General features: G+C 45.6%; 1 protein-coding gene across 2 annotated transcripts in view; it reads right to left on the bottom strand.

Moving 5' to 3' along the window:
* SZT2 (SZT2 subunit of KICSTOR complex) overlaps positions 1–25556 on the bottom strand; it is a 355341-nt gene that overhangs the window by 253389 nt on the left and 76396 nt on the right. For both annotated transcript variants that reach the window (XM_082264795.1, XM_082264796.1), the window contains exons 20-23: positions 22984–23098; positions 13689–13802; positions 9832–10023; positions 7624–7724 (exon numbers count right to left, since the gene is read on the bottom strand). In XM_082264795.1, the coding sequence (XP_082120921.1) occupies positions 7624–7724; positions 9832–10023; positions 13689–13802; positions 22984–23098 (522 nt within the window). The remainder of the gene's footprint in view (positions 1–7623; positions 7725–9831; positions 10024–13688; positions 13803–22983; positions 23099–25556) is intronic.

Below are 25556 nucleotides of genomic sequence, written 5' to 3'. Positions count from 1 at the left end.
CTAAGTGTGGCTCGGGGTTAATTTTCAGTACCAAAAGCGGTAACCCCGAGCCACACTCGGGATTACCCCAGAATCACACTCACTTTCCCTGCGATCCCCCGCCGCCATCCTGCAGGCATTCTCACACTCTCTCCCTGCTCTGTGCTCGGCAGATGCCGGCACCTGTCTTCCGGTTCCCTTCCCTGCATTCCCCCGCCGTCCTCTCGCTCTGTGCTCGGCCGATGCCCACACCTGTCTTCCGGTTCCCTTCCCTGCGTTCCCCCGCCGTCCTCTCGCTCTGTGCTCGGCCGATGCCCACACCTGTCTTCCGATTCCCTTCCCTGCGAGCGTTGCGACGCAGGGGGGTGGAACCGGCGGCAATTTCAAAAATGTAAATACACCAAATGAGATGATAGAAAGCTGTGATCGGATTACACTGTATCATCCCATTTCATCACAGGATTTCACCTGGTGACTTTTCCAGTGCCCTGCCTGTGCTTTTCCAGTGCTTTGTGCCTGGAAAATCTTGACCATGGCGTCCAAAAAGCATTTTTTTTTTTTTGCACAAAAGCACTTTTAGACAAACTGGAAAAAAGCAACAGCGAAATGGAGTTACTTGAAGAACTGAGCAATAGCGATTGGTGGGAAAATTCGTCATCAGGTATGGAAAGTGAGGACAGCGACAATTCTGATGTCTTTTTTTGGCACATCGCTCCGTTGGAAATTCTGAAGAATCATTTGATAAACTTCCCAAATTCCACAAGCGATGTGCCAGAAAAAGACATCAGAATCGTCGCTGTCCTCACTTTCCATACATGATGATGAATTTTCCCACCAATCGCTATCGCTCAGTTCTTCAAGTAACTCAGTTTCGCTGTCGCTGTTTTCCAGTTTGTCTAAAAGCGCTTTTGCGCAAAAAGAACGCTCTTTGGACGCCATGGTCGTTCTCTATTTTCCAGGCACAAAGCACTGGAAAAGCACAGGCAGGGCACTGGAAAAGTCACCAGGTGAAATCCTGTGGTGAAATGGGATACAGTGTAATCCGTTAGGATCACAGCTTTCATCATCTCATTTGGTGTATTTACATTTTTGAAATTGCCGCCGGTTCCACCCCCCTGCGTCGCAATGCTCGCAGGGAAGGGAACCGGAAGACCGGTGCCGGCATCGGCCAAGCACACAGCGGGAGGACGGCGGGGGAGGATGGCTGGAGGACAGCGGGGGAGGATGGCGGGAGGACGTCGGGGGATCGCAGAGGAAGGCGAGTTTTAAATTATAAAACAACAGATTTCAATGCAAAACAATGTACCGCTTTTAGCACAGAAATCCTGACATAATCAGACCGCCAGGGAGGTTAAATTAAAAAAAATATCCAAAAGTTGAACAGGAGGGGAGGAGGAAACGTTACATAGTTACATAGTAGGTGAGGTTGAATAAAGACAATAGTCCATCCAGTTCAACCTGTGTAGGCATGTGTGGCTGTAATCATCTCCCATACCCCTGAATGTTCTGATCCTTGAGATGTAAGTCTAAGAGTCTTTTGAAAGCCACCATACTTCCCGCAGAAACCACCTCTTGTGGTAGAGAATTCCACAATCTTGTTGCCCTAACAGTAAAGAATCCCCCGCGTTGCCTGAGGTTAAAACGCTTCTCCTCTAATCGCATTGTATGCCCTCGAGTCCTCATGCAATCCCTTCGAATGAACAGCTTTTTTTCTAAGCTGGGATCCCCATTAAGATATTTATAAATTGCTATCATGTCCCCCCTCAGACGTCTCTTCTCCAGGGAGAATAAATCGAGCGATTGTAGACGCTCTTCATAGTCAAGGTCCTCCAATCCCCTAATTAGTTTAGTTGCCCTTCTCTGGACTCTCTCCAGCTCCAACACATCCCTCCTGAGGACTGGCGACCAGAACTGGACGGAATACTCCAGATGCGGTCGGACCAGAGTTTTATAAAGTGGAAGGATTATAGTCTTATCTCTGGAATGCATCCCTTTCTTTATGCATGCTAATATTCTGTTGGCTTTGGAAGCTGCCGCTTGACATTGCATGCTGTTTCCTAATCTATCAACCAATACTCCCAGATCCTTCTCCATTTTTGATTCCCCCAAGGGCTCCCCTCCTAACGTGTATTGTGATTTTATGTTTTTAGTCCCCAAGTGCAAAACCTTACACTTCTCCACGTTAAACCTCATTTGCCATGTCGTTGCCCACTCTGTTATTTTGTCCAGGTCATTCTGCAGGATATCTGCTTCATGTTGTGAAGTTATTGCCCTGCCCAATTTTGTGTCATCTGCAAAAACTGATATCGAACTACCGATCCCGACCTCAATGTTGTTTATGAATAAATTGAACAAGGTTGGTCCCAGGACTGAGCCTTGGGGGACCCCGCTTACCACCTCAGACCAGTCTGAGTATGCGCTGTTTATTACTACCCTTTGGACCCGCCTTTTTAGCCAGTTCCGTATCCAAGAGCAAACCCTGCTATCGATACCTGCAGACCTTATTTTATAAATTAAGCGCTTGTGGGGAACTGTATCAAACGCCTTAGCGAAATCCAAGTACACCACATCCACTGGTCTGCCCCTATCTAGCTCACAGCTCACCTCCTCGTAGAATGTAAGGAGATTGGTTTGACAAGAACGCCCATTTGTAAACCCGTGCTGATTACTGCTGATGATGTTGTTGTCCTTAGCAAACTCTACAATATAGTCCCTTATCATCCCCTCCAGAAGTTTACATACTACTGATGTCAAACTGACAGGCCTATAATTTCCCGGGATATGCCTCTGGCCCTTTTTGAATATTGGAATCACGTTAGCTTTCTTCCAATCCCCTGGTACATCTCCTGTCCTAATACTGTCAGCAAAGATCAGGAACAGTGGTCTCGATATAACTTTACTGAGTTCCTTGAGTACTCTCGGATGTATGCCATCCGGTCCTGGTGATTTGTTTGTGTTAAGTTTATCCAGCCTTTCCCTGATTTCCCCCTCTGTTAGCCATGGTGGCAAGTCCTGTTTATTACTACTAACCATACAGTCATGGTCAGTGTACCCCTCCTTTTCCTGTGTAAAGACTGACGAGAAAAAAGCATTTAGCACGGTTGCTTTTTCAGTGTCCTCTGTAACCATCCTCCCATCATTGTTAATTATGTGTGCAATATGCTCTGCCTTAGTTTTTTTGCTGTTGATATATTTAAAGAATTTCTTTGGGTTTTTTTTACTATCCTCCGCTATTTGTCTCTCAAAGTTGATTTTAGCCATCTTGATTTCTTGTTTACTTTTCTTATTTGCCTCCTTGTATTGCTCGAAAGCCGATACTGTGCCCTCTGATTTATACTTCTTGAAGGCCAATTTTTTCCCCCTAATAAGTTTTATGACGCTACAGTTTAGCCAGCCAGGTTTGGCTTTGTCTCTTCTAAATTTATTTCCCATAGGAATGCACTGCAAGATGCCTTTGCCTAATATGTTCCTAAAGCATTCCCATTTTTCCTCTGTGGTCAGGGATCCCAGGGTTTGGTCCCAGTTTACCTTTTCCATCATTGAGTACAATTTTGGAAAGTTTGCCCTTCTGAAGTTTAGGGTTCTTATGTTCCCCACTTGTCTTGTTATGTTGTTATTTACACTAAATGTGATCATCCTGTGATCGCTAGAGCCCAGGTTGTCCTGGACTCCTACCTCCGAGATTATGTCTGGGTCATTAGTGAGCAATAGATCCAGGACTGCATTTTCTCTGGTGGGGGAATCCACCAACTGTGACATGTAATTATCCAGTAAGGTTTCCGTGAATAGGCGGGCCTTCTGTGAGTGTGCAGTCCCCTCTTCCCAGTCAATGTCGGGGTAATTGAAGTCCCCCAATACGATGACTGATCCCAATTTTGCCACTTTACCCATTAGTGCTAAAAATTCCAGCTCTACCTCCTCCCCTTGGTTAGGTGGCCTATAGCAAACCCCCACAATTACTTTCCCCTTTTCTCCTTCCCTATGGAGTTCAACCCACACAGATTCTAAATCCATGCTCATCCCATCTGTAATGTCACTCCTTTCTGTCACCTTTATATTGTTCTTGACATAGAGACATACCCCTCCCCCTCTTTTTCCTACCCTGTCCTTCCGGTACACCGAATACCCTTGGATATTGGCCAGCCAGTCATGTGAGGGGTCGAACCAAGTCTCTGTTATTCCCACAAGGTCTATGTCCTCCTCATGTACTAACATTTCCAACTCATCCATTTTATTAGCTAGGCTCCTGGCATTAGCATATACACCTCTTAGTTTTAAGGAAGTTAAGCGCAATTGGCGGTTATGTTTATTCCTGTTTGGTCTGAGGTTCTCCCGCACAGACCTGCCAATTGACCTTGTGGACCTACTGTCGCTGCTGACACTACGGCTGCCTTCAGTCCTCTGCTTCCTCCTGACTGACTCTACTTCTGAGCCCTCCCCCCCGTCTCCTAGTTTAAAAGCCCCTCCAACTTGGTGGCCATCTTTCTCCCCAAAAGAGCTGTACCGTCCCCATTAAGGTGCAGCCCATCCTTACTAAAGAGCCGGTAGCCGACTGAGAAGTCAGCCCAGTTCTCCAGGAACCCAAACCCCTCCTTCCTACACCAATTCCTCAGCCACTTGTTAAGTTCCCTAATCTCCTTCTGCCTCTCCTGTGTGGCTCGAGGTACAGGCAGTATTTCAGAGAAAACCACCTTGGAGGTCCTTTTCCTCAATCTATTACCTAAGTCCCTGAAATCGTTCTTAAGGATCCTCCACCTACCTTTAACTTTGTCATTAGTGCCCACGTGCACCATGACCGCTGGGTCATCCCCAGCCCCGCACAACAATCTGTCTGCCAGATCTGCGATGTGCCGAACTCGGGCGCCCGGTAAACAGCAAACTGTTCGGTTCACGAGATCTTTTTTACAGATTTCCCTCTCTGTCCTCTTGATAATTGAGTCCCCCACTACCACAACCTTTCTAACCTTTCCTGAGTTACGGCCCCCCTTCTTCCTGGAGCCGTCCCTCCCCTGGCAGCTGGGGGAGGGTGCATGCTCCAGCTCTGCCACCCCTGAGCTGATATCCCCCTCAACCTGCAACTCGACAGATTTGTTAGGGTGTACCAACTCAGGATTGGCCTCCCTGGCTCTCCTCCCTCTACCCTTCCTAACAGTCACCCAGCTGCGTACCTCTGCTTCTTGCGTCTCCTCTGTTCCTCCCTCCTCTATGCTGGCCCCTACCAGCGCCTGATAGGTAATGTCCAAGCTCCTTTCCAGGTTGTTGATGCCACGCAGTGTTGCCACTGTGTTCTGTAGGTCCAGGATCTGGTCTACCAGAGCAACAAGTTGCTCACATCTTGCACAGCAGTATTCGCCCTCGAATGGTTCATCAAGGAACGCATACATGCAGCAAGAAGTGCACTGAGTGGCATCCGCAATCCTGTCGGACATTATTACCCACTACTCTATGGGGATATATTAACGAACTGCTCTTCCTAACCTACACTACCTCTAACTTCCCTGGTACTGAACCTGGGGTACTCACCAGTCGCTAATATACTAACCAGTCGCTAAGATACTCACCAGTCGCAAAGATCCAACAGACGCAAGATACTCACCAGTCGCAAAGATCCAACAGACGCAAAGATACTCACCAGTCGCAAAGATCCAACAGACGCAAAGATACTCACCAGTCGCAACAATACTCACCAGTCGCAACGATACTCACCAACCGCAACGATACTCACTAACCGCAACGATACTCACCAGTCGCAAAGATCCAACAGACACAAGATACTCACCAGTCGCAAAGATACTCACCAGTCGCAAAGATACTCACCAGTCGCAAGGATACTCACCAGTCGCAAAGATACTCACCAGTCGCAAAGAATCTCACCAGTCGCAAGATACTCACCCGATACACACCAGTTGCAAATATACTCACCAGTCGCAAGATGCTAACCCTCGCAAGATGCTAACCAGTCGCAAAATGCTCACTAGTCGCTAAGATACTCACCAGTCTCTAAAATAAGTAAGAGCGCAACTTCCCTTTTTGGGTGGAGTTTCGCCTTAATAGAGATGTGTCTGCTTTCTAAAAATCCACTTTGACCCATAATAACCTATCATTACATTATGACAGCTCTGTGTCCTGTATAAACAACACAACTGACACTGTAATAGGCACCCATGCAAATATGGACATGCAAATTCCAATCTGTGCAGAACCCAATGTAACATAATATGTAACACTTAGCATACAAGCAAATAAACTGCTGTACAACAATATATATTGCCTGCAGAGATAGGACACATGGATTCCAGCTAAAGGATGAACTGGTTTTATTATAGATATGAAAATTCCATGTCACATTCTGCTGTAATTAAATACTTTCAAAAGACCAAGGCTAGGGAGTAAATGGCTCCGTGTGAAAGAGCCCTTATAGTGAAAATACTGCGCTAACAAATTTGTGAACAAATAGCTGCTGACACTCCAACTGACTGTGATGGCATCCAAATATAACAAAAAATAATGCAGCGCTCAAAAAATATGTATAAGTGAGTGCAAATATACACACTTTATATCCAAAATAAAGTCCAATAAACTACAGTGAAAACCAATAATAAATAGAGCAGAAATAAGGTAACCAATCCCACACAAGAAAAGTGGCTAGCTTGTGATGTTGTCAATCCCACACCAAAAGAGAATATAATTCGCTCACCAGATGGCATGGACCCAAAGTACCTTACAGCAATTGGGTCATGCAGGCTGAAAGTGAAGATCTCTCTGGAACAGAATGGCAATGGATTCCACAAATTCTCCGAATGGCGGATGTTCAAGGTCCCTCAAGGAAGGTCCACGTATGGATATCTAAAAATCCGCACTCAGGAAAGTGTGTGATGGGATAAACCGGAGAGACACCATAGCGTGATACCTTTTAAATGATTTAGTGAAATAAAGAAAGTAATGCACTTACAATGGGTCAGATGGTAAGAAGCATTTTCTTTATTTCAATAAATCATTTAAAAGGTATCACGCTATGGTGTCTCTCCAGTTTATCCCATCACACACTTTCCTGGGTGTGGATTTCTAGATATTCGTACGTGGACCTTCCTTGAGGGACCTTGAACATCCGCCATTCGGAGAATCTGTGGAAGCCATTGCCATTCTGTTCCAGAGAGATCTTCACTTTCAGCCTGCATGACCCAATTGCTGTAAGGTACTTTGGGTCCATGCCATCTGGTGAGCGAATTATATTCTCTTTTGGTGTGGGATTGACAACATCACAAGCTAGCCACTTTTCTTGTGTGGGATTGGTTACCTTATTTCTGCTCTATTATTGGACTTTCACTGTATATTACTGGACTTTATTTTGGATATAAAGTGTGTATATTTGCACTCACTTATACATATTTTCTGAGCGCTGCACTATTTTTTGTAATATTTTATTAAAATTAAAAAGGTAATTTGTTTGTGGCAGTCAGTCCTAGAAAGCATTGCTTGTCGTGAAAATAAACTTTCCCACCTTCCTGTGAGCAGGCCTGATCCCTCACTCTGCCACTAACTACGAGAAAGGATCAAAGTGCCCCAGGGATCCCCGGCTGACGCTGGCTCTCAAGCAGTTTGTGCAACAGTATGCAACCAACCACTTCTACTGTTCAGCATTACCTGTAGGGTGCTGGCAGAGTTGGTAGCCTCTCGTTGACCATTCTGATGTAAGGGGGTGGAGTTTGCAGTCTCTGAAGTGGAAAACTGTCTCACAGGCTCCTCTGTAAATAAAAAGCACAATTCAGTCTTTAGGAGAATCAGGAAAGACTATGGACCCAAGGCACCCAACTTGCGTCCTTTAGGCATATGATGTGCAGCCCTCGCACCTCAGCAGTCTGTAGTGGGAACATTAATGAGGGTAATAGCATTAATCTCTACAAGCCTCATGTAACATGTTCCCGACTTTGTATTATCTTCTGCAGCATATCTCCAACCAAAAATGTAGCATGTCCCCACTCTCTAATCCTCATTTTCTCTATTTGTTTTGCTGTCTCTGACAGTCCTCTCAAGAATTACATAAATTGAAAATTATGTGTGGCCCTTTGGTGATGTTAGTTGCTCATTGTTCTCCTTGCTGGGGACCTGCAGTTCAAGGATCTCCCTGCTTCATTCATTTTGTGGATCTGCGCTTCCTACACCTCTGCTGCAGCCCTTTGGTGATGTTAGTTGCTCATTGTTCTCCTTGCTGGAATGGAAGCTGTACCTGACGACCTGCAGTGCAAGGATCTCCCTGCTTCATTCCTTTTGTGGATCTGTGCTTATACTGAACATTACGTGCAGGACTTTCGTGATTTCAGGGGCTGCATTTGAGGCCCCAGTTAGCTCATAAGTAGACAACCGTTGCTATACACTACAGTCTATACTGTATGTCTAAGGCCAGCCATACATGGATCGAAATTTGGCCAGTTCAGCTGGGACCGGCCGAATTTCGATCCATGTACAGGCAAGGAGGTCATACAGAAGTGGATTTACCAATCCACTTCTGTAAGACCGCCCTGTCAGTTTCCCTGCTCAATCAGCGCTGCAGGCTATTTCTACTGAGAAATAGTAGTGCCTTTCCTGTACCTAGGTTGTGTATCATCAGAACTGTATTTGGGGTGATATTTGGTGATGTCACTAGTTTGAATGCTCACTGTTCTCCTTGCTGGAAAGGAAGCTGCACGTTAGGACCTGCAGTGCAAGGATCTCCCTGCTTCATTAATTTTGTGGATCTGCGCTTCCTCCACCTCTGCTGCATTCTCTTCATCATCATTACCCTACCAGTCATGGGATCACCAATTATTAGGGAGTTGCTCGGATATGAGGAAGCAAAGCCCTGCTCCTCTACCAAGATGGCTGACTCAACAAGGAGCCACAGTGTAGAAGGCGGCATAGCAAGTCAATATTGGGGGAAAAAAAAATCAGCTTTAGGGAGTCTACAGGCAATATCCGCATAAATGGCTTATCCGGCTTGTGAAAGAAGAAGGATCCAGTTCCTTACTGTTTAATCTAGCCCAGACAGAATTCTAAATGCAAATACATTTATGGGGAGGCAGCCAGATACTTCTCGCTTAATGCTTTTCAATTGCTTTAGGCCCCTTTCACACGAGCGATCCGATCAGATCTGCCTGTCAGTTTTTTAGGCGGATCTGATCGGATCCCCCATGCATCCCTATGGGGCAGCGGTGACATGTCCGCTGACACCCGCTGCCATCCGCATCCAATCCTGTCCGTGAAATCCGGACGGATGGAAACCCTATTTTCCATCCGTCCAGGGGATGGGATCGGATGAGAGTGGACAGGAGGTCCGCTCTCATCTGATTCCCCCATAGAGATGCATGGGGGACATCTCCCTCTCCGCACACAGAGCAGAGAAGGAGATGTCACCTTACTGCTCAGCGGGGATCCATGTATACGATCCCCTGCTGAGCAGCACGAATCCACCTATGGAGGTGGACCGTGTGAAAGAGCCCTTACTTTCTCTCCCTACAAACCTGTCAGCCTAATCAGACTCTATGGGGTTGATTTACTAAAGCTGGAGAGTGCAAAATCTGGTGCAGCTGTGGTAGCCAATCAGCTTCTAACTTTAGCTTGCTCAATTAAGCTTTGACAAAAAAAAAAAAAACCTGGAAGCTGATCTGGTGCAGAGCTACACCAGATTTTGCACTATCCAGTTTAAGTAAATCAAGCTTTATGTGGCTAATTCACATAATCAGACTATCAATATAAATGTTAATCAGATCCTCTAATATATATATATATATATATATATATATATATATATATATATATCTAGACAGCCACTAGTGGAACAATGAGCACTTTAGTACAGGAAGGACTTGCACCTACCTTGGGTACAGGAGAAAGGGGCGGGGTGTCCATCGCGGTCACGCTGGAGAACCTGCTCCATGAATGTTTGGTGGTCTTGCTCATAGAGAGGGATCTCCTGATCATTGACGTCACTCTGCAGGCAGCCATGAAACAGGCTAAGCAGCATATCATTGGGAAGAGACGAGTCCAGTTGTGCATTGTCAGGCTCAGCTGTAGGAGGGACAAATTTAACAAAAATCGATCAGGTACTCACGGAGACTAGATCATTTTTGCCTCCAAATCCTTTCATAACCATAATAATGTACGCTTGGATAACCTATGCATGAATATTTATGGAAAGGCATTTTTTAAGATCAGTTTGGCATCCAGGTGGTACTTTGTTAACCCCAATCTGATATCCATAGGCTGATGACTCACGCTATCGTCAGCAAGCAATTTAATGGCTAGAGTTGCTGGTGATTTGCTACAGCATTGGGTTGTGCTTTGCAACAAACTGCACTCCATCAGTGATTTGCTACAGCATTGGGTTGTGCTCTGCAACAAACTGCACTCCAACAGTGATTTGCTACAGCATTGGGTTGTTTTCTGCAACAAACTGCACTCCATCAGTGATTTGCTACAGGATTGGGTTGTGCTCTGCAACAAACCGCACTCCATCAGTGATTTGCTACAGCATTGGGTTGTGCTCTGCAACAAACTGCACTCCATCAGTGATTTGCTACAGCATTGGGTTGTGCTCTGCAACAAACTGCACTCCGTCAGTGATTTGCTACAGGATTGGGTTGTGCTCTGCAACAAACTGCAATCCATCAGTGATTTGCTACAGCATTGGGTTGTGCTCTACAACAAACTGCACTCCATCAGTGATTTGCTACAGCATTGGGTTGTGCTCTGCAACAAACTGCACTCCAATCAGTGATTTGCTACAGCATTGGGTTGTGCTCTGCAACAAACTGCACTCCATCAGTGATTTGTAGTTTTTTTTTTCTTTAAAATAACAAACATGTCATACTTATCTGCTCTATATAATGGTTTTGCCCAGAGCAGCCCCAATACTCCTCCTCTTAGGTCCCCTGCTGGCGCTCCTGGCTCTCACCCACCAAGAGCTCAATGGCAAGTGGTTTGTTTTGGGGGCACTCGTGCGTGCTCGCTCCGGAGTCACCGCTCTGTGTGTCCATAAGATACAAAAAGCGGGGCTCGGCACCCACTCCCTGGCTCCCTCCTCACAGCCAATGGCTTCTGCTGCTGTGCCTGAACCAATGAGGAATGAGAAAGTCGAGAGAGCCTCTGCTCTTGAGCACATCCTGAATTGAGATCGAGGTAAGTATTTATGGGGGCGGAGGGGGGGTTGGGCAGGAAGCTGCATGCATGTTTTTTACCTTACTGCATAGAATGTAAGGTAAAAAACCTTCTGCTTCACAACCACTTTAAGCACAGCAATTGCTACAATATTTCCTAGAAAAGCATTACCAGCGACAGTTGCCACCAAGAAAAACACAGAGAAATCTTGATCGCTGAGGGATAAATCGATTTCAGATTTTCACGGTTAGTGATTTTGTAGATATGATTTTTTTGGCATCAGATCACTGTAAGAAATGGCAGGGGGGTAATCACTGCAAGAAAAATCACGTGTGTCATTAGCCATATGTACCTTTTTAACTTTAGATTCCACCTCATTGATTAAACGATGGCAGGACAGACCGAGACGGAGGTCTTCAGATTTCTGTTTTTAGGGGTGGGGCCTGTCTTCAGATTTCTGAGCACCCTGTTTTTAGGGGTGGGGCCAGTCTTCAGATTTCTGAGCACCCTGTTTTTAGGAGTGGGGCCTGTCTTCAGATTTCTGAGCACCCTGATTTCTAGGGGTGGGGCCTGTCTTCAGATTTCTGAGCACCCTGTTTTCTAGGGGTGGGGCCTGTCTTCAGATTTCTGAGCACCCTGATTTCTAGGGGTGGGGCCTGTCTTCAGATTTCTGAGCACCCTGTTTTCTAGGGGTGGGGCCTGTCTTCAGATTTCTGAGCACCCTGTTTTCTAGGGGTGAGGCCTGTCTTCAGATTTCTGAGAGCCCTGTTTTTAGGGGTGGGGTCTGTCTTCAGATTTCTGAGAGCCCTGTTTTCTAGGGGAGGGGCCTGTCTTCAGATTTCTGAGAGCCCTGTTTTCTAGGGGTTGGGCCTGTCTTCACATTTCTGAGAGCCCTGTTTTCTAGGGGTGGGGCCTGTCTTCAAATTTCTCACCACTATGCTTTTACAGGTGGGAACTATCTTCTAATTTCTCAGAGCCCAGCTTTCTAAGGTTGGAGGCCTTTCTTCATGTTTCTGAGACCCTTCTTCCTAGAGAAGGGACATGTCTTCAGATTTCTGAGCGCGGGGCTTGTCTTCAGATATCTGAGCACCCTGATTTCTATGTGGGGGGGGGGCTGTCCTTAGATTTCTGAAAGCTCTGCTTTTAGGGGTAAGGCCTGCGTCTTTAGATTTCTGAGCACCTGTTTCCCAGGGGTGGGGCTTGTCCAGATTTCTGAGCGCCCAGCTTTCTAGGGTAAGGCCTGCGTCTTTAGAATTCTGAGCACCTGCTTCCCAGGGGTGGGGCTTGTCCAGATTTCTGAGCGCCGAGCTTTCTAGGGAGTACGCCTGTTTTCAGATTTCTGAGAGTCCTTCTTTCCGATGTTGACCTATCTTTACATTTCTGAAAGTTTCTGTCTCCTAGGGATGAGCCTCGTCTTTAGAATTCTGATAATTGAGGAAAGTGCAAAGAAACTGCTGGACCTGTAGGGTTATCTTGCTGGTACTGCAATCTTAAGGTATTGATGATGGTGTATAATCCGGTTCCCAGGCAGGCGGCTTCTACACCCCAGAGGATATCCACAGTCTCCTTGGCTTGTAGCGTAATGTAATGAGAATTGAAATTGAAGCACCATACCATTGGGGGTCCAAAATATCATTGTAGGTCCAGTTCACTTCTGGATTGTTTACATTTGGCACTTTTCCCCTGCAAGTACCGGCTAGGCTCCACGTGGCACTGCTTGGCCCAGCTCGGCTCAGTTTGCTTTTCCACTGCGTGGTACAAGTCGGCACATTTCAGCACTGTATAGGCTCTACTCGGCTCGGTTTGCTTTTCCACTAAAGTAGTAAGTGGGTGGGATTACATGATTCTCTGACCAATCAGTGGCTAGTAGTGACAAACAATCAAGGCTGCATGCAAAGGATTGTGGGATATGGTATAGGTACGGCCCGCTTGGAACCCCAACCGAGGTGGTACTGTTTAAGTGAGCCGTACCGAGTCGTACCATGTAGTGGAAAAGCGCCGATGTACCAAACCGTACCGAACCGTTCAAACACGTACCATGTGGTACCATGCAGTGGAAAAGTGCCAAACCGATCCGTTCCAAGCAGTGGAAAAGCGCTAACTGTTGTCCGTCAAGCCCTGATAAAGGAGGAGCTTTTGGATCCTCGAAGCACGTCGGCTATTTTTTGGATTGTACCCCTGACTTTTAATGGAATACCATTATATCTGGACCTCTTAGCAGTAGTGTGGCGCTTCAACTTCAGTTCTCGTTACATTTCAGGATTCCAAGAGCCCTGTTTTCGGAGGGTGGGGCCTGTCTTCAGATTTCTGAGCATCTTGCTTTCTGAGGGTGGGGCCTGTCTTCACATTTTTGAGCACCCTACTTTTTAGGGGCGGTGCCTATCTTCACATTTCTGACAGCTCTGTTACCAGGTTCGACTTTAAAAAAGAAAACATATACCCCAACGACATAAAGAGGTTAGCTGGATGACCCCTGAATTTACAACAGCTGAGGCCTCCATGTGGGGGTGGTTTCCACCAATCTGCTAAAATATAAGTGCTCCCGTGAGTTAGAAAAAAATGATGTCCCGCATTACCCCGGCTCAGCGTCAGGAAGAAAAGCTCAATCTGTTGGCATTTGGGTAGCAGATTCATTAGATCAAAGTGAAACGGCACCTCCCGGATGCACAGGCCGCCACTATTACCGGGTTCTAGAAACAATGAAGACAAGAAGATTACACCGCAGTAACGAATGCGACAATAAATACATTTTTCATTCAGTTTTATATAATCCAAATGTAAACAAACAAGAAAAATATATTTCCGAGGAAACACAAAGCACTCTAAAATTTGCTTATATCACCAATTTTTCTATATTGTCATTGCAGGCGTCTTCAAAAAACACAGAACAGTTTCGAGCCTCATGGCTCTTCAACAGGTGTGGAGATGCCTGCAATGACAATAAGGACTTGTTCAACGCCACAATTTAAGCGTTTTTTCCCTGGATGCGTTTTTGAATAAATGGATTTTTGTAAGATCTTACCGTAAAATCCTTTTCTCTTCATTGACAGACGTAGTCCACCTTGATTAATATCAACTCGGGTTATACTGCCCTTTACAGGAGTAGGACTAGACAGGAAAGAAAACGTTCTGGCCACACCTTAGGGGCAGTCCCAGAGGGTATATCCTCTCTCTCTCTGCTACAGCAAGTCAGTTATGTCACAAAGCAGTGTTTAGAGAATTTAACCCAACCCAACTCAAAAACAGAGGGGCGGGTACTACGTCTGTCAATGAGCTTAAGAGAAAAGGATTTTACGGTAAGATCTTACAAAAATCCATTTGTCTCTGTCGCTCATTGACAGACGTAGTCCTCCTTGATTAATAACAACTCGGGATGTCCCAAAGCAGTGCCACAAATGAGGGGTGGGATAAAAAATCAAAATCCAATCTAGAAGGCCCAACCGGTGCCAACTAGAAGTCTTAAAGGCTCATCAAATCAAAAGGTGAGACTCAACTGAAATTCCAACGGAAAAAAACCCTCGAGGTAGACCACCGGTCTCCTCAAATTGCGGCCTGCAAAACCTTGCGGCCAAAAGAGGCATCTGACGATGCCATCACATCAACTTTATAAAATTTTGTAAAGGTATGCACCGACGACCAGGTAGCCGCCTTGCAAACCTGGACCACTGACGCCTGATGGCGGTAGGCCCAGGAAGTACTGAGCGCTCGAGTGGAGTGCGCCTTAACAGGGAACGGAGGATTCCGACCCTTAATAGAATAAGCCTGTACCACCGTCTGTCTAATCCATTTGGAGATAGTCACGGCAGATGCAGGCAACCCCTTTCTGGGGCCATCCGTGATCACAAAAAGTGAATCCGTTTTACGGAACGATTCCGTAGTCTTCAGGTATACCCTGATTGCCCGAACTACATCCAAGGAATGCAACGCACATTCGAGGATGATTGGGCTTAGGACACAAGGAAGGTAGCACAATATCTTCATTCAGATGAAAATCTGAAACCACCTTAGGAAGAAAGGATGGCTTCGGATGAAGAACTACCTTATCCCTATGAACCACTAGATATGGGGAATGGCATGATAATGCAGCCAGTTCTGAACCCTGCGTGCAGAAGTGATAGCCACCAAGAAGGCCACCTTCTGGGATAATGTAAGCAAGGGAATCTCCCTGATATTTTCAAAGGGAGGTTTCTACAGAACCGACAAAACCAAATTAAGATCCCAGGGCGGTACGGGCGTGCGCACTGGCGGAGCCAAGTGCCGCACCCCCTGGATGAAATTCCGCACCAAGGAATGAGTAGCCAGCGGCTTCTGAAAGAAGATTGCTAAGGCTGAAACCTGACCCTTGATGGTGCTCAAGGATAGTTTCTGCTCAACCCCCTTTTGCAGAAAAGCCAAAATTCGGGTCACCAAATAGGTACGTGGGGGAAATCCCAAAGATTCACACCACGCAATATAAGTCTTCCATGTGCGATAATAGACTTTGCTGGAAGTCGCTTTCCTTGCTTTAATTAGAGTAGGAATAACTGAAGCTGACAATCCTCTGTCCTTCAGCACCTGGGTCTCAATTGCCAGGCCGTTAAAACCAGCGACTGTAAAGCACGATGGAAGATCGGTCCTTGAGACCGCAGATCCTCCCTGAGAGGAAGTCTCCACGGAGCGTCCGCGACTAGCCTGCCCAAGTCGGCGTACCCGGCTTGATGAGGCCAGCCCGGAATTTCCAGGATAACTGGAGTTCCCTCCACCTCTATCCTGCGGAGAAATCTCAGCAGCAACTTGAGAGGGGGGGAAGACATATAATAGCTGATACTGCCCCTCCGGGGCGTTCAGCGCGTCTGCTGCGTCCGCTAGAGGATCGCGGGCGCGAGTTACCAACCTCCGCGCCTTCCTGTTGAGCCGATATGCCAACAGATCCACCTTCGGGATGCCCTAATGAAGACACAGATGGTGAAATCCTTGGTGATCGACCTAAGTCCTCAACATGACATTGTCTGACTGGATCCGAACCGGGCTGCCCTAGAGCTGCTTGGTCCAGGCAATCAGACAAAGTCTAATCGCTCTCGGTTCCCACACATTTATCAGAAACTTGATTCCTATCGGATGTGATGACTTCTCCTGGCTGAGCATTAGAGACCGAAGTCACCGGACCAGAGACTCCTTGGTCCGCTCGCTCAACCGGATCCGATTCCTGGAGGGAATTGGGAATGATCTTTGGAAAAGGTAAAGAAAACGATCTGCTCAAGGAATGGGAACTACCGCTCCCTGTAGCATATAAATGTTGGAAGGGAAGAATCGCACCGGTAGAAGTGATCGACACTCGATCTTGTATCCTGATCGTATGATCTCCTGAACCCTTTAGTCCGGGATTCAGGAAAGCCCTGGATCTGAACACCGGTGAAGACGTCCCCCCACCCCTGAGCTGGGTGGGGGCGCACCTTCAGGCTGTATTAGCCTTATCTTCAGGTTTGGCTGAGTCGGCCTTTTGTTTACCCGATCAGCGCCTTTTGAAACCTCCTGAAGGGGCTTTGCCCTTCACGCTCGCCCCAGCGGAGCGAACAAACCTTTTATGAGCGGAAAAGAAAGGTCCTCGCCTGTTACGAGGTCCTTTAGCTTTAGCAGTCTGCGGCAAAAAAGTGCTCTTGCCCCCAGTGACATCCTTTATGATCTCATCTAGGGTGGCCCCAAATAGGCGATCCCCCTGAAAGGGGAGATTCGCCAAAGCTTTCTTGGAACCTTGATCCGCCGACCAACACTTTAACCACAGCACACGTCTGAGGACTACTGCTGATATCGATGCATGCGCTAACAAGGGAGTGGCATCCAGGGCTGCGTCACAGACGAACTGTAGTCCTTGTATAATTTGCTCCATCAAATCAGACGCTGCCTGGGGTATACTTCTCCCCTTTAAGTCATGGCGAAACAATTTTGCCCATTCTGTCAATGTTTGTGAAACTAAACCAATGGCAACCACTGGTCTAAAGGTTGACCCTATCAGGGAAAAAACAGTGCGGGACTCCGCTTCCACTTTTCGATCCACCGGATCCTTAAAGGACGGAGCGTCCTCCAACGGGATAACAGTGGTCTTATTTAGTCTGGAGATCGGTGGATCCACCACTGGTGGTACCGTCCATTTTTTAATGAGGGATTCCTCAAACGGATAGCGTCTAGCAATGCGTTTGGAAATAGTAAGGATTCGTTTCGGATGATCCCATTCCTCTTTAATCTTATTACCAAAACATTTGGGTAAGGGAAAAACCTTCACCGTCTTGGTAGGCTTACTAGTACCAAAGGGAATTTCCATCTCGGTTACCTCTGCCGGTGTAACCTCAAGTCTTAAGGTTTCCCGGACAGACACAACTAGTGCGTCCACCAATGCTTCTTCTTGTGCTATGGCGGAGGTAGTACCGTTCTCCTCACTATCTGAGGGAACATTACCCGAGACAACAGCCCCAGCAGGGGGACCTGCAGCTGCAATGACCATCTCAGAATCTGAACCTGAAGTATCAGATGAAATAGGGGTAGGCGGGGGTCGCTTTCTTGACCCCCGTCCCTGACAGGCCATCTCCACCCGGGATACCAAAGACTCCAAAACTGCTGATAATGCATCAATACTCTGTGAGGCACTGGAGGGTCCTGCGGCCACCTCGAGGGGATCAGGTGGGGATACATGTGTGGCAGGGTCCATGATTATACAAGACACTTGCCAGAAAAAATTAATTGCAATCAAAAAATAAAACTTTTTTTTTTTTTTTTTTTCCTTTAGTCCCCCAGCGCAGCAGCGCCCCACAGTGTTACCTGCTTTAGGACCCCTACAGAGAGAGAGAGAGAGAGAGAGAGAGAGATCCCAAGGCTCACCACCTGATGCTCAGAAGTTTCTATACAACCTGCTTCCAGCACTGTCTGTACACACAGGAAGTCTTCTGGCTTGCATTCCCGGGTAAAAGAGGCGGCTCCGCCCCTTTACACGCCTTCCGACGCCTCCCAATTGCTCCTCGAGGTGTTTGGTCACCTCAAACATGGCCGCCCCCATGCTAGAGACACGAGGCTATGCCAAAATGGCGGCCCCGTGAGATCTGGGGGAAAATGGCGGCGGCCTGCGGAGGATAGCGGCGGCTTGTAAGGTAGCAGCGGCCTGCGGGAGGTGTGCGCTCGGCCTGTGCGGCCTGCGGGAGGTGTGCGCTCAGCCTGTGCGGCCTGCGGGAGGTAGTCCTCGGCCTGTGCGGCCTGCGGGAGGTAGTCCTCGGCCTGCGGGAGGCTGTGCGGCCTGCGGAGGTGTCCGGCTTTGTGGAAGGATGGCGACCTGCGGATGCGGTAATCCAGGCATAGGCATCGGCCTGTATACACATTATGTCAGGTAAGATACCTCTATACCTTAATAGTAATGCCTTTTAGCAGTCTGCCACTGACTTCAGTCATCTCCCTTATAGTGTCATATAGGGACTATAGATCAATGACACTTGCTAGGATCACGTCCATCCATCCTAGAGAGGGGCCCGCGTCCACCAACAAACCCGACAGGTGGAGAGGGGGAACATCTTACTTACCATACCGGAACCAGGCGGGCGCCAACTCCTGACAGAACCCCTCTCCACCGGGGTGGGGGGGATGTCGACCAATACGGACGCCGTGACTCTGTTGGTCATTGGCGTCCAGGCGAGACGTTTAACTCGCAAGGTCAGTCCCCGTCCAGTGGGACTATGTCGCGGCCGACCCAGCGCGGAGCTATGGCCTGCACGCGCTCGTAGGCTGAACTGGGGTGACCACTGGATCTCAACATCCAGCCCGTCGCCCAGTTTCAGCGTACTTGCTTGAAGATCTCACAGGAACACTGGAGAAGAAAAGCTGCCTAAAAAAGTATTTCTAAAAAATCTTGCCAGGACCAAAAAGATCCCAGCAAGGAACTTAGGTCCTTACTCCTAACTAGACAGAAAAAAACTGACTTGCTGTAGCAGAGAGAGAGAGAGGATATACCCTCTGGGACTGCCCCTAAGGTGTGGCCAGAACGTTTTCTTTCCTGTCTAGTCCTACTCCTGTAGAGGGCAGTATAACCCGAGTTGATATTAATCAAGGAGGACTGCGTCTGTCAATGAGCGACAGAGAAATACATTTACATGCATTTTTGACGAGTTTTCATCAAGCTCCAGTGCATTTTTTATTTTAAAACTTGAAAATCTGTATTTATATTAGGACATTCTGCTGTGTTTACACATTTTACACATTTTAATAAGTCCTGGGCAAAAAAAAAATGCAGCAAGTTGTACTTTTGTTAATTGGTTTACAACCGCCCGCCGCAGATGTACTGCGGCAGGCAGGCAGCCGCTCCCAGGCGAATCTCCGTACATGTACAGCGCTCGCTCTCGGGAGGCCAGGGGGCGTGCTCCCATCCCCGCTCGTCAGCAGGGAAGCCGATGCAGCCGACAGGCGGCCCCGATTGCCGCCTGAGACCCGCGATCGTTCCCCGCTGAGAGAGAAGAACGGGCAGCTGTTGTAAACGCAGCTGACCGTTCTTCTCCCTGGAATGATCACAGAGTACCTGTGATCCTTCTATATAGGATCACAGGTCTCTATGTTCATTTCAGAAGCCACGCCCCCCACAGTTAGAATCACTCCCCTAGGCTCACATTTAATCCCCTTGATCACCCCCAATGTTAACCCCTTCCCTGCCAGTGTCATTATTACCGTAACGGGGCATATTTTTAGCACTGATCACTGTAGTAATGTCATTGGTCCCCCCAAAAGTGTCAAAAATGCAATGTTACTGTAATAATGACACTGGCAGGAATGGGGTTTACATCAGGGGCAATGAAAGGGAGTAAATGTGTCCCTAGGGGGTGCTTTCTAACTGTGGGGAGGATGGGCTTGCTGCATGAACACAGAGACCTGTGTTCATAAATAAGAAGAACACAGTATCCCTGTGTTCATCACTGACAGAATAGCAGTCTGCTGTGTTTACAATGGCAGACTGCTGTTCTGTCTCCATGGGGAGCGATCTCCAGTGCTCGGCGGCCGCTGATCGGCATACCCTGTAACAAATGAGTGCGTGCGCCCCCCCTGCTAGCGGTCCTGCAAAGTGATATACAGTTACGGCATTTTGCGGGACAGAGCCGACCTGCCGCGCGGTCGTTAAGAGCTCAATTCCTTGAACTTTTGGTGCACAGTGAAAACTGTTAAAACTGTATTTGACAGGCAGATTGGATTGGAGCCTGCCTGTCTCCAGCACCTGATACATATGATTATTTTGTAATAATGCTGCCATAATACAGGCCAGGCAAGCTTGTATATCCACTTAAGGATCAGGCTTTTTCTGCCACTTTTTTTCACATGTAACAATATTTTTTTTTTTTTGCTAGAAAATTACTTCGAACCCTCATACATTATATATTTTTTTCAAAGCAGAGGCCCTAGAGCAGGGATGTGCAAACTGTGGCCCTCCAGCTGTTCTAAAACTACAAGCCCCATCATGTCTCTGCCTCTGGGTGTCAGTCTTGTGGCTGTCAGTCTTGCTATACCTCATGGGACTTGTACTTCTGAAACATCTGGAGGGCCACAGTTTGCACATCCCTGCCATAGAGCATAAATTGGTGGGTTTTGCAAATTTGTATGTCACACAGTAATTGCACAGCGGTTTTTCAAACGCAATTTTGTGGGAAATAATACACTTTTGAATTTTAATGCAAAGAAAAACACAATACATAACCCAATTTTTTAGTGAAATATAAAAGATGATGGTACGCCAAGTAAATAGATACCAAACCTGTCACGATTTAAAACTGCGCAACAGCGACACAATGTAAATTTTACTATCCATAGGCAACACTTTAAAAGCCTTTAGAGGTTACCACTTTAGATTTACCATTTCAGATTTGGATTTACATAAAAAAAATATATATATATTTACAGAGCAGATCGGGTGCTAGAATTTCTGCCCATGATGTGACACTCGCGGTGAAACCTCATGTGTGGGATGGTCGCTATTTGTGTGCCTACGGGACCGATGCATGTGTTTGCCTTTGCGCACAAGCACAGGGGGGACTGGGGCACTGGCGCTTTTTTTTTTTTTTTTTTTTGCTTTTCTTATTTTATATAATTTATTTATATTTTGTATTTGTTTATTTTATATTTAAGGCTACATTCACACCTGAGCGTAGCGTTTTTCGCGCGTTTTTTACCGCGATTTTACCGCGATTTTTGCGGCGTTTTTTACCGCGATTTTTACCGCGATTTTTGTGCAGGCGTTTTTAGATTGAATAGAGATCAATGGAAAACGCCTGTAATCTGCCCAAAAAGAAGCTCATGTACTTTTTTGAGCGTTTGGCGTTTTGTATACAGCGTCAAAACGCTCAGATGTGAACAGGGGCCATTGAAATGAATAGGATTTGTCTTGTTGGGCGTTTTGAGAGCTGATCCTAGAGCAGAAAAACGCCCCAAAAACGCCCTAAAACGCCTAGATGTGAACGGAGCCTAAATGTATTCATTGTTACACTGTTGCTTTAAAAAAAAAAAAAATTCTTGATCCCTATAATTACTGTCACAAGAAATGTAAACATCTCCTTGTGACAGCAATAGGCACGTGACAGTTACTCTTTATGGAGTATAATATATATTATATTTTATATATATATATATATATATATATATATATATATATATATATATATATATATATATATATTATAAAATTATATTATTTATATTTCATTTATTCATTTTTACTTTAAAAAAAAAATAAAATTTGATCACTTTTATTACTATCACAAGAAATGTAAACATCTCCTTGTGACAGCAATAGGCACCTGACAGGTACTCTTTATAGAGTATAATATATATATATATATTATAAAATGATTTTATATTATTTATATTTCATTTATTCATTGTTACATTGTTGCTTTAAAAAAAAATAAAAAATTTGATCACTTTTATTACTGTCACAAGAAATGTAAACATCTCCTTGTGACAGCAATAGGCACGTGACAGGTACTCTTTAGAGAGTATAATATATATATATATTATAAAATGATTTTATATTATTAATATTTCATTTATTCATTGTTACACTGTTGCTTTAAAAAAAAAAAAAAAATCTTGATCCCTTTAATTACTGTCACAAGAAATGTAAACCTCTCCTTGTGACAGCAATAGGCACGTGACAGTTTATATTTTATATATATATATATATATATTTTATAAAATTATATTATTTATATTTCATTTATTCATTTTTACTTTAAAAAGAAAAAAAATAAAATTTGATCACTTTTATTACTATCACAAGAAATGTAAACATCTCCTTGTGACAGCAATAGGCACCTGACAGGTACTCTTTATGGAGTATAATATATATATATATATATATATATATATATATATATATATATATATATATAAATACTATACATTTATTTTATATTATTTATATTTAATTTAGTTATTGTCACACTGTTGCTTTTAAAAAAAAAAACATTTTTTGATCACTTTTATTACTGTCACAAGCAATGTAAAAATCCTTGTGACAGCAATAGGCAGTGACAGGTACTCTTTATGGAGGAATCTGGGGTCTATAAACCCCAAATCCCTCCTCTTCCCTTGAAAGCATTCAAAAAACACCAAGATCTGTGTTTTTAAATGATTTTGAGTTTTTAAAAAATGGTGTCATTTACAATCGAGAAAACCGGAAGTGATGTCAGGTCATCGCTTCCGGGTTACTATAGCCGAGAGCCAATCAAAGCCCATCCCGACTTTTTTCAGCTGACCAATTAGCCGGGGGGGGGGGGGGGGACAACCACTTGAAGAACGGTGACGTACCAGGTACGTGACTGGTCGGCAAGTGGTTACTTTATAGGCTTTGCACCTAGGTAATATTGATCTTCCCACCTGTACGCTCTGCTTTAGTCAGGATTGGGGATCCGCCATCTTTGTTCTGGCAAAGCTGTACAATATACTCGAATGTTAACATGATGTTGATGCAGCTCTGATCTCTGGGAAACAACTGCAAGAAAGAAAGCTTGTCAAAATCTGCAAAAGAAAGACACATTTTATCACAGAGTGCAATGAAAGTACAAGTTGTAGATGGGAAGGCATTATTCTCTATATGGAATGACCCAAACGTTATTGACAAATCATTTTGTCCGTCTTACATGGCTACAACAGAGAAGTTGCCATTTCAAAACCTTTTTATTTTTTTTTCTGTAGTTACCTGCGGTCATCTGATCACTAAAGCTGGAACATCAATTTGAACCCGTTTGAAAATCAAACGAACATTCTTAAAATTAGAAATTATTAGCTAAATTGTATAGTTAAATTCTGCTTTTCGGTCTTCTCCTTAGTCAGGGCAGGTACAACTTTCCCTGAGGACAAACATCCAGAAAGAAAGTGACATCAACTCTTCAAACTGCATTACAGAAAGGTCTGTATAGGAGTGCACTACAGAAAGGTCTGTATGGGGGTGCACTACAGAAAGATCTGTATGGGAGTGCACTACAGAAAGATCTGTATGGGAGTGCACTACAGAAAGATCTGTATGGGAGTGCACTACAGAAAGGTCTACAGAAAGGTCTGTATGGGAGTGCACTACAGAAAGGTCTGTATGGGAGTGCACTACAGAAAGATCTGTATAGGAGTGCACTACAGAAAGGTCTGTATGGGGGTGCATTACAGAAAGCTGTGTATGGGATTTGTATGGGAGTGCACTACAGAAAGGTGTGTATGGGAGTGCACTACAGAAAGGTCTGTATGGGATTTGTATGGGAGTGCACTACAGAAAGGTCTGTATGGGATTTGTATGGGAGTGCACTACAGAAAGGTCTGTATGGGAGTGCACTACAGAAAGGTCTGTATGGGAGTGCACTACAGAAAGGTCTGTATGGGAGTGCACTACAGAAAGGTCTGTATGGGATTTGTATGGGAGTGCACTACAGAAAGGTGTGTATGGGAGTGCACTACAGAAAGGTCTGTATGGGATTTGTATGGGAGTGCACTACAGAAAGGTCTGTATGGGAGTGCACTACAGAAAAGTCTGTATGGCAGTGCACTACAGAAAGGTCTGTATGGGAGTGCACTACAGAAAGGTCAGTATGGGATCTGTATGGGGGTGCACTACAGAAAGATCTGTATGGGGGTGCACTACAGAAAGGTCTGTATGGGAGTGCACTACAGAAAGATCTGTATGGGGGTGCACTACAGAAAGATCTGTATGGGATCTGTATGGGAGTGCACTACAGAAAGATCTGTATGGGGGTGCACTACAGAAAGATCTGTATGGGATCTGTATGGGAGTGCACTACAGAAAGGTCTGTATGGGAGTGCACTACAGAAAGGTCAGTATGGGATCTGTATGGGAGTGCACTACAGAAAGGTCTGTATGGGGGTGCACTACAGAAAGGTCTGTATGGGAGTGCACTACAGAAAGATCTGTATGGGGGTGCACTACAGAAAGATCTGTATGGGGGTGCACTACAGAAAGATCTGTATGGGGGTGCACTACAGAAAGATCTGTATGGGATCTGTATGGGAGTGCACTACAGAAAGGTCTGTATGGGAGTGCACTACAGAAAGATCTGTATGGGGGTGCACTACAGAAAGATCTGTATAGGAGTGCACTACAGAAAGATCTGTATGGGGGTGCACTACAGAAAGATCTGTATGGGGGTGCACTACAGAAAGATCTGTATGGGGGTGCACTACAGAAAGATCTGTATGGGATCTGTATGGGAGTGCACTACAGAAAGGTCTGTATGGGAGTGCACTACAGAAAGATCTGTATGGGGGTGCACTACAGAAAGATCTGTATAGGAGTGCACTACAGAAAGATCTGTATGGGGGTGCACTACAGAAAGGTCTGTATGGGGGTGCACTACAGAAAGGTCTGTATGGGAGTGCACTACAGAAAGGTCTGCATGGGGTCTGTATGTATGTATAACTGCGGCAGGCAGTTGTAGAGTGGTTAAAGCGAAGTTACAGTCCCTAAATCAAATTTTTTATTTTTATTTTTTTTAACTCCGCTGAAATTTGATCAACTTTATACGCCACATTTAGCTGGTGTCTATAGTGTATTCCTTTTTGTTTCAGTTTAAATAAAGAACAACTACCTTGATATCGGAAGCTGGCAGGGTCCATGTCCACTGTGGGCATCTGAAGCCCTCTAGTATTTATTTCCAGGATTAGATGCAATTGGCTACCCAGCATGCACCAGCGTCTGCGCAGTAATGTCACAATGCGGTGATCCTTTCTCCTGACACGTTGCCATAGCAACATGTCAATCATGACATCCCGATTCTCCCGTGCGTGTCATTTCCAGTCTGGAAATAACGCGAGATTTCGTCACTAGGGGATTTGCAAGGACTCCTGGGATACATGATGCCGCTATCCCAGCAGCCCTTGCAAATCGCCTAGTGATGTAATCGCCTAGGCGGAGGCACCAGGAAATGCAGCAGACAAAAGAAGAAAAT

This window comes from Pelophylax lessonae, assembly GCF_965119305.1.
Source record: "Pelophylax lessonae genome assembly, chromosome: 8".
NCBI lineage: Eukaryota > Metazoa > Chordata > Amphibia > Anura > Ranidae > Pelophylax > Pelophylax lessonae.
This window is presented reverse-complemented; position numbering and strand designations above follow the sequence as displayed.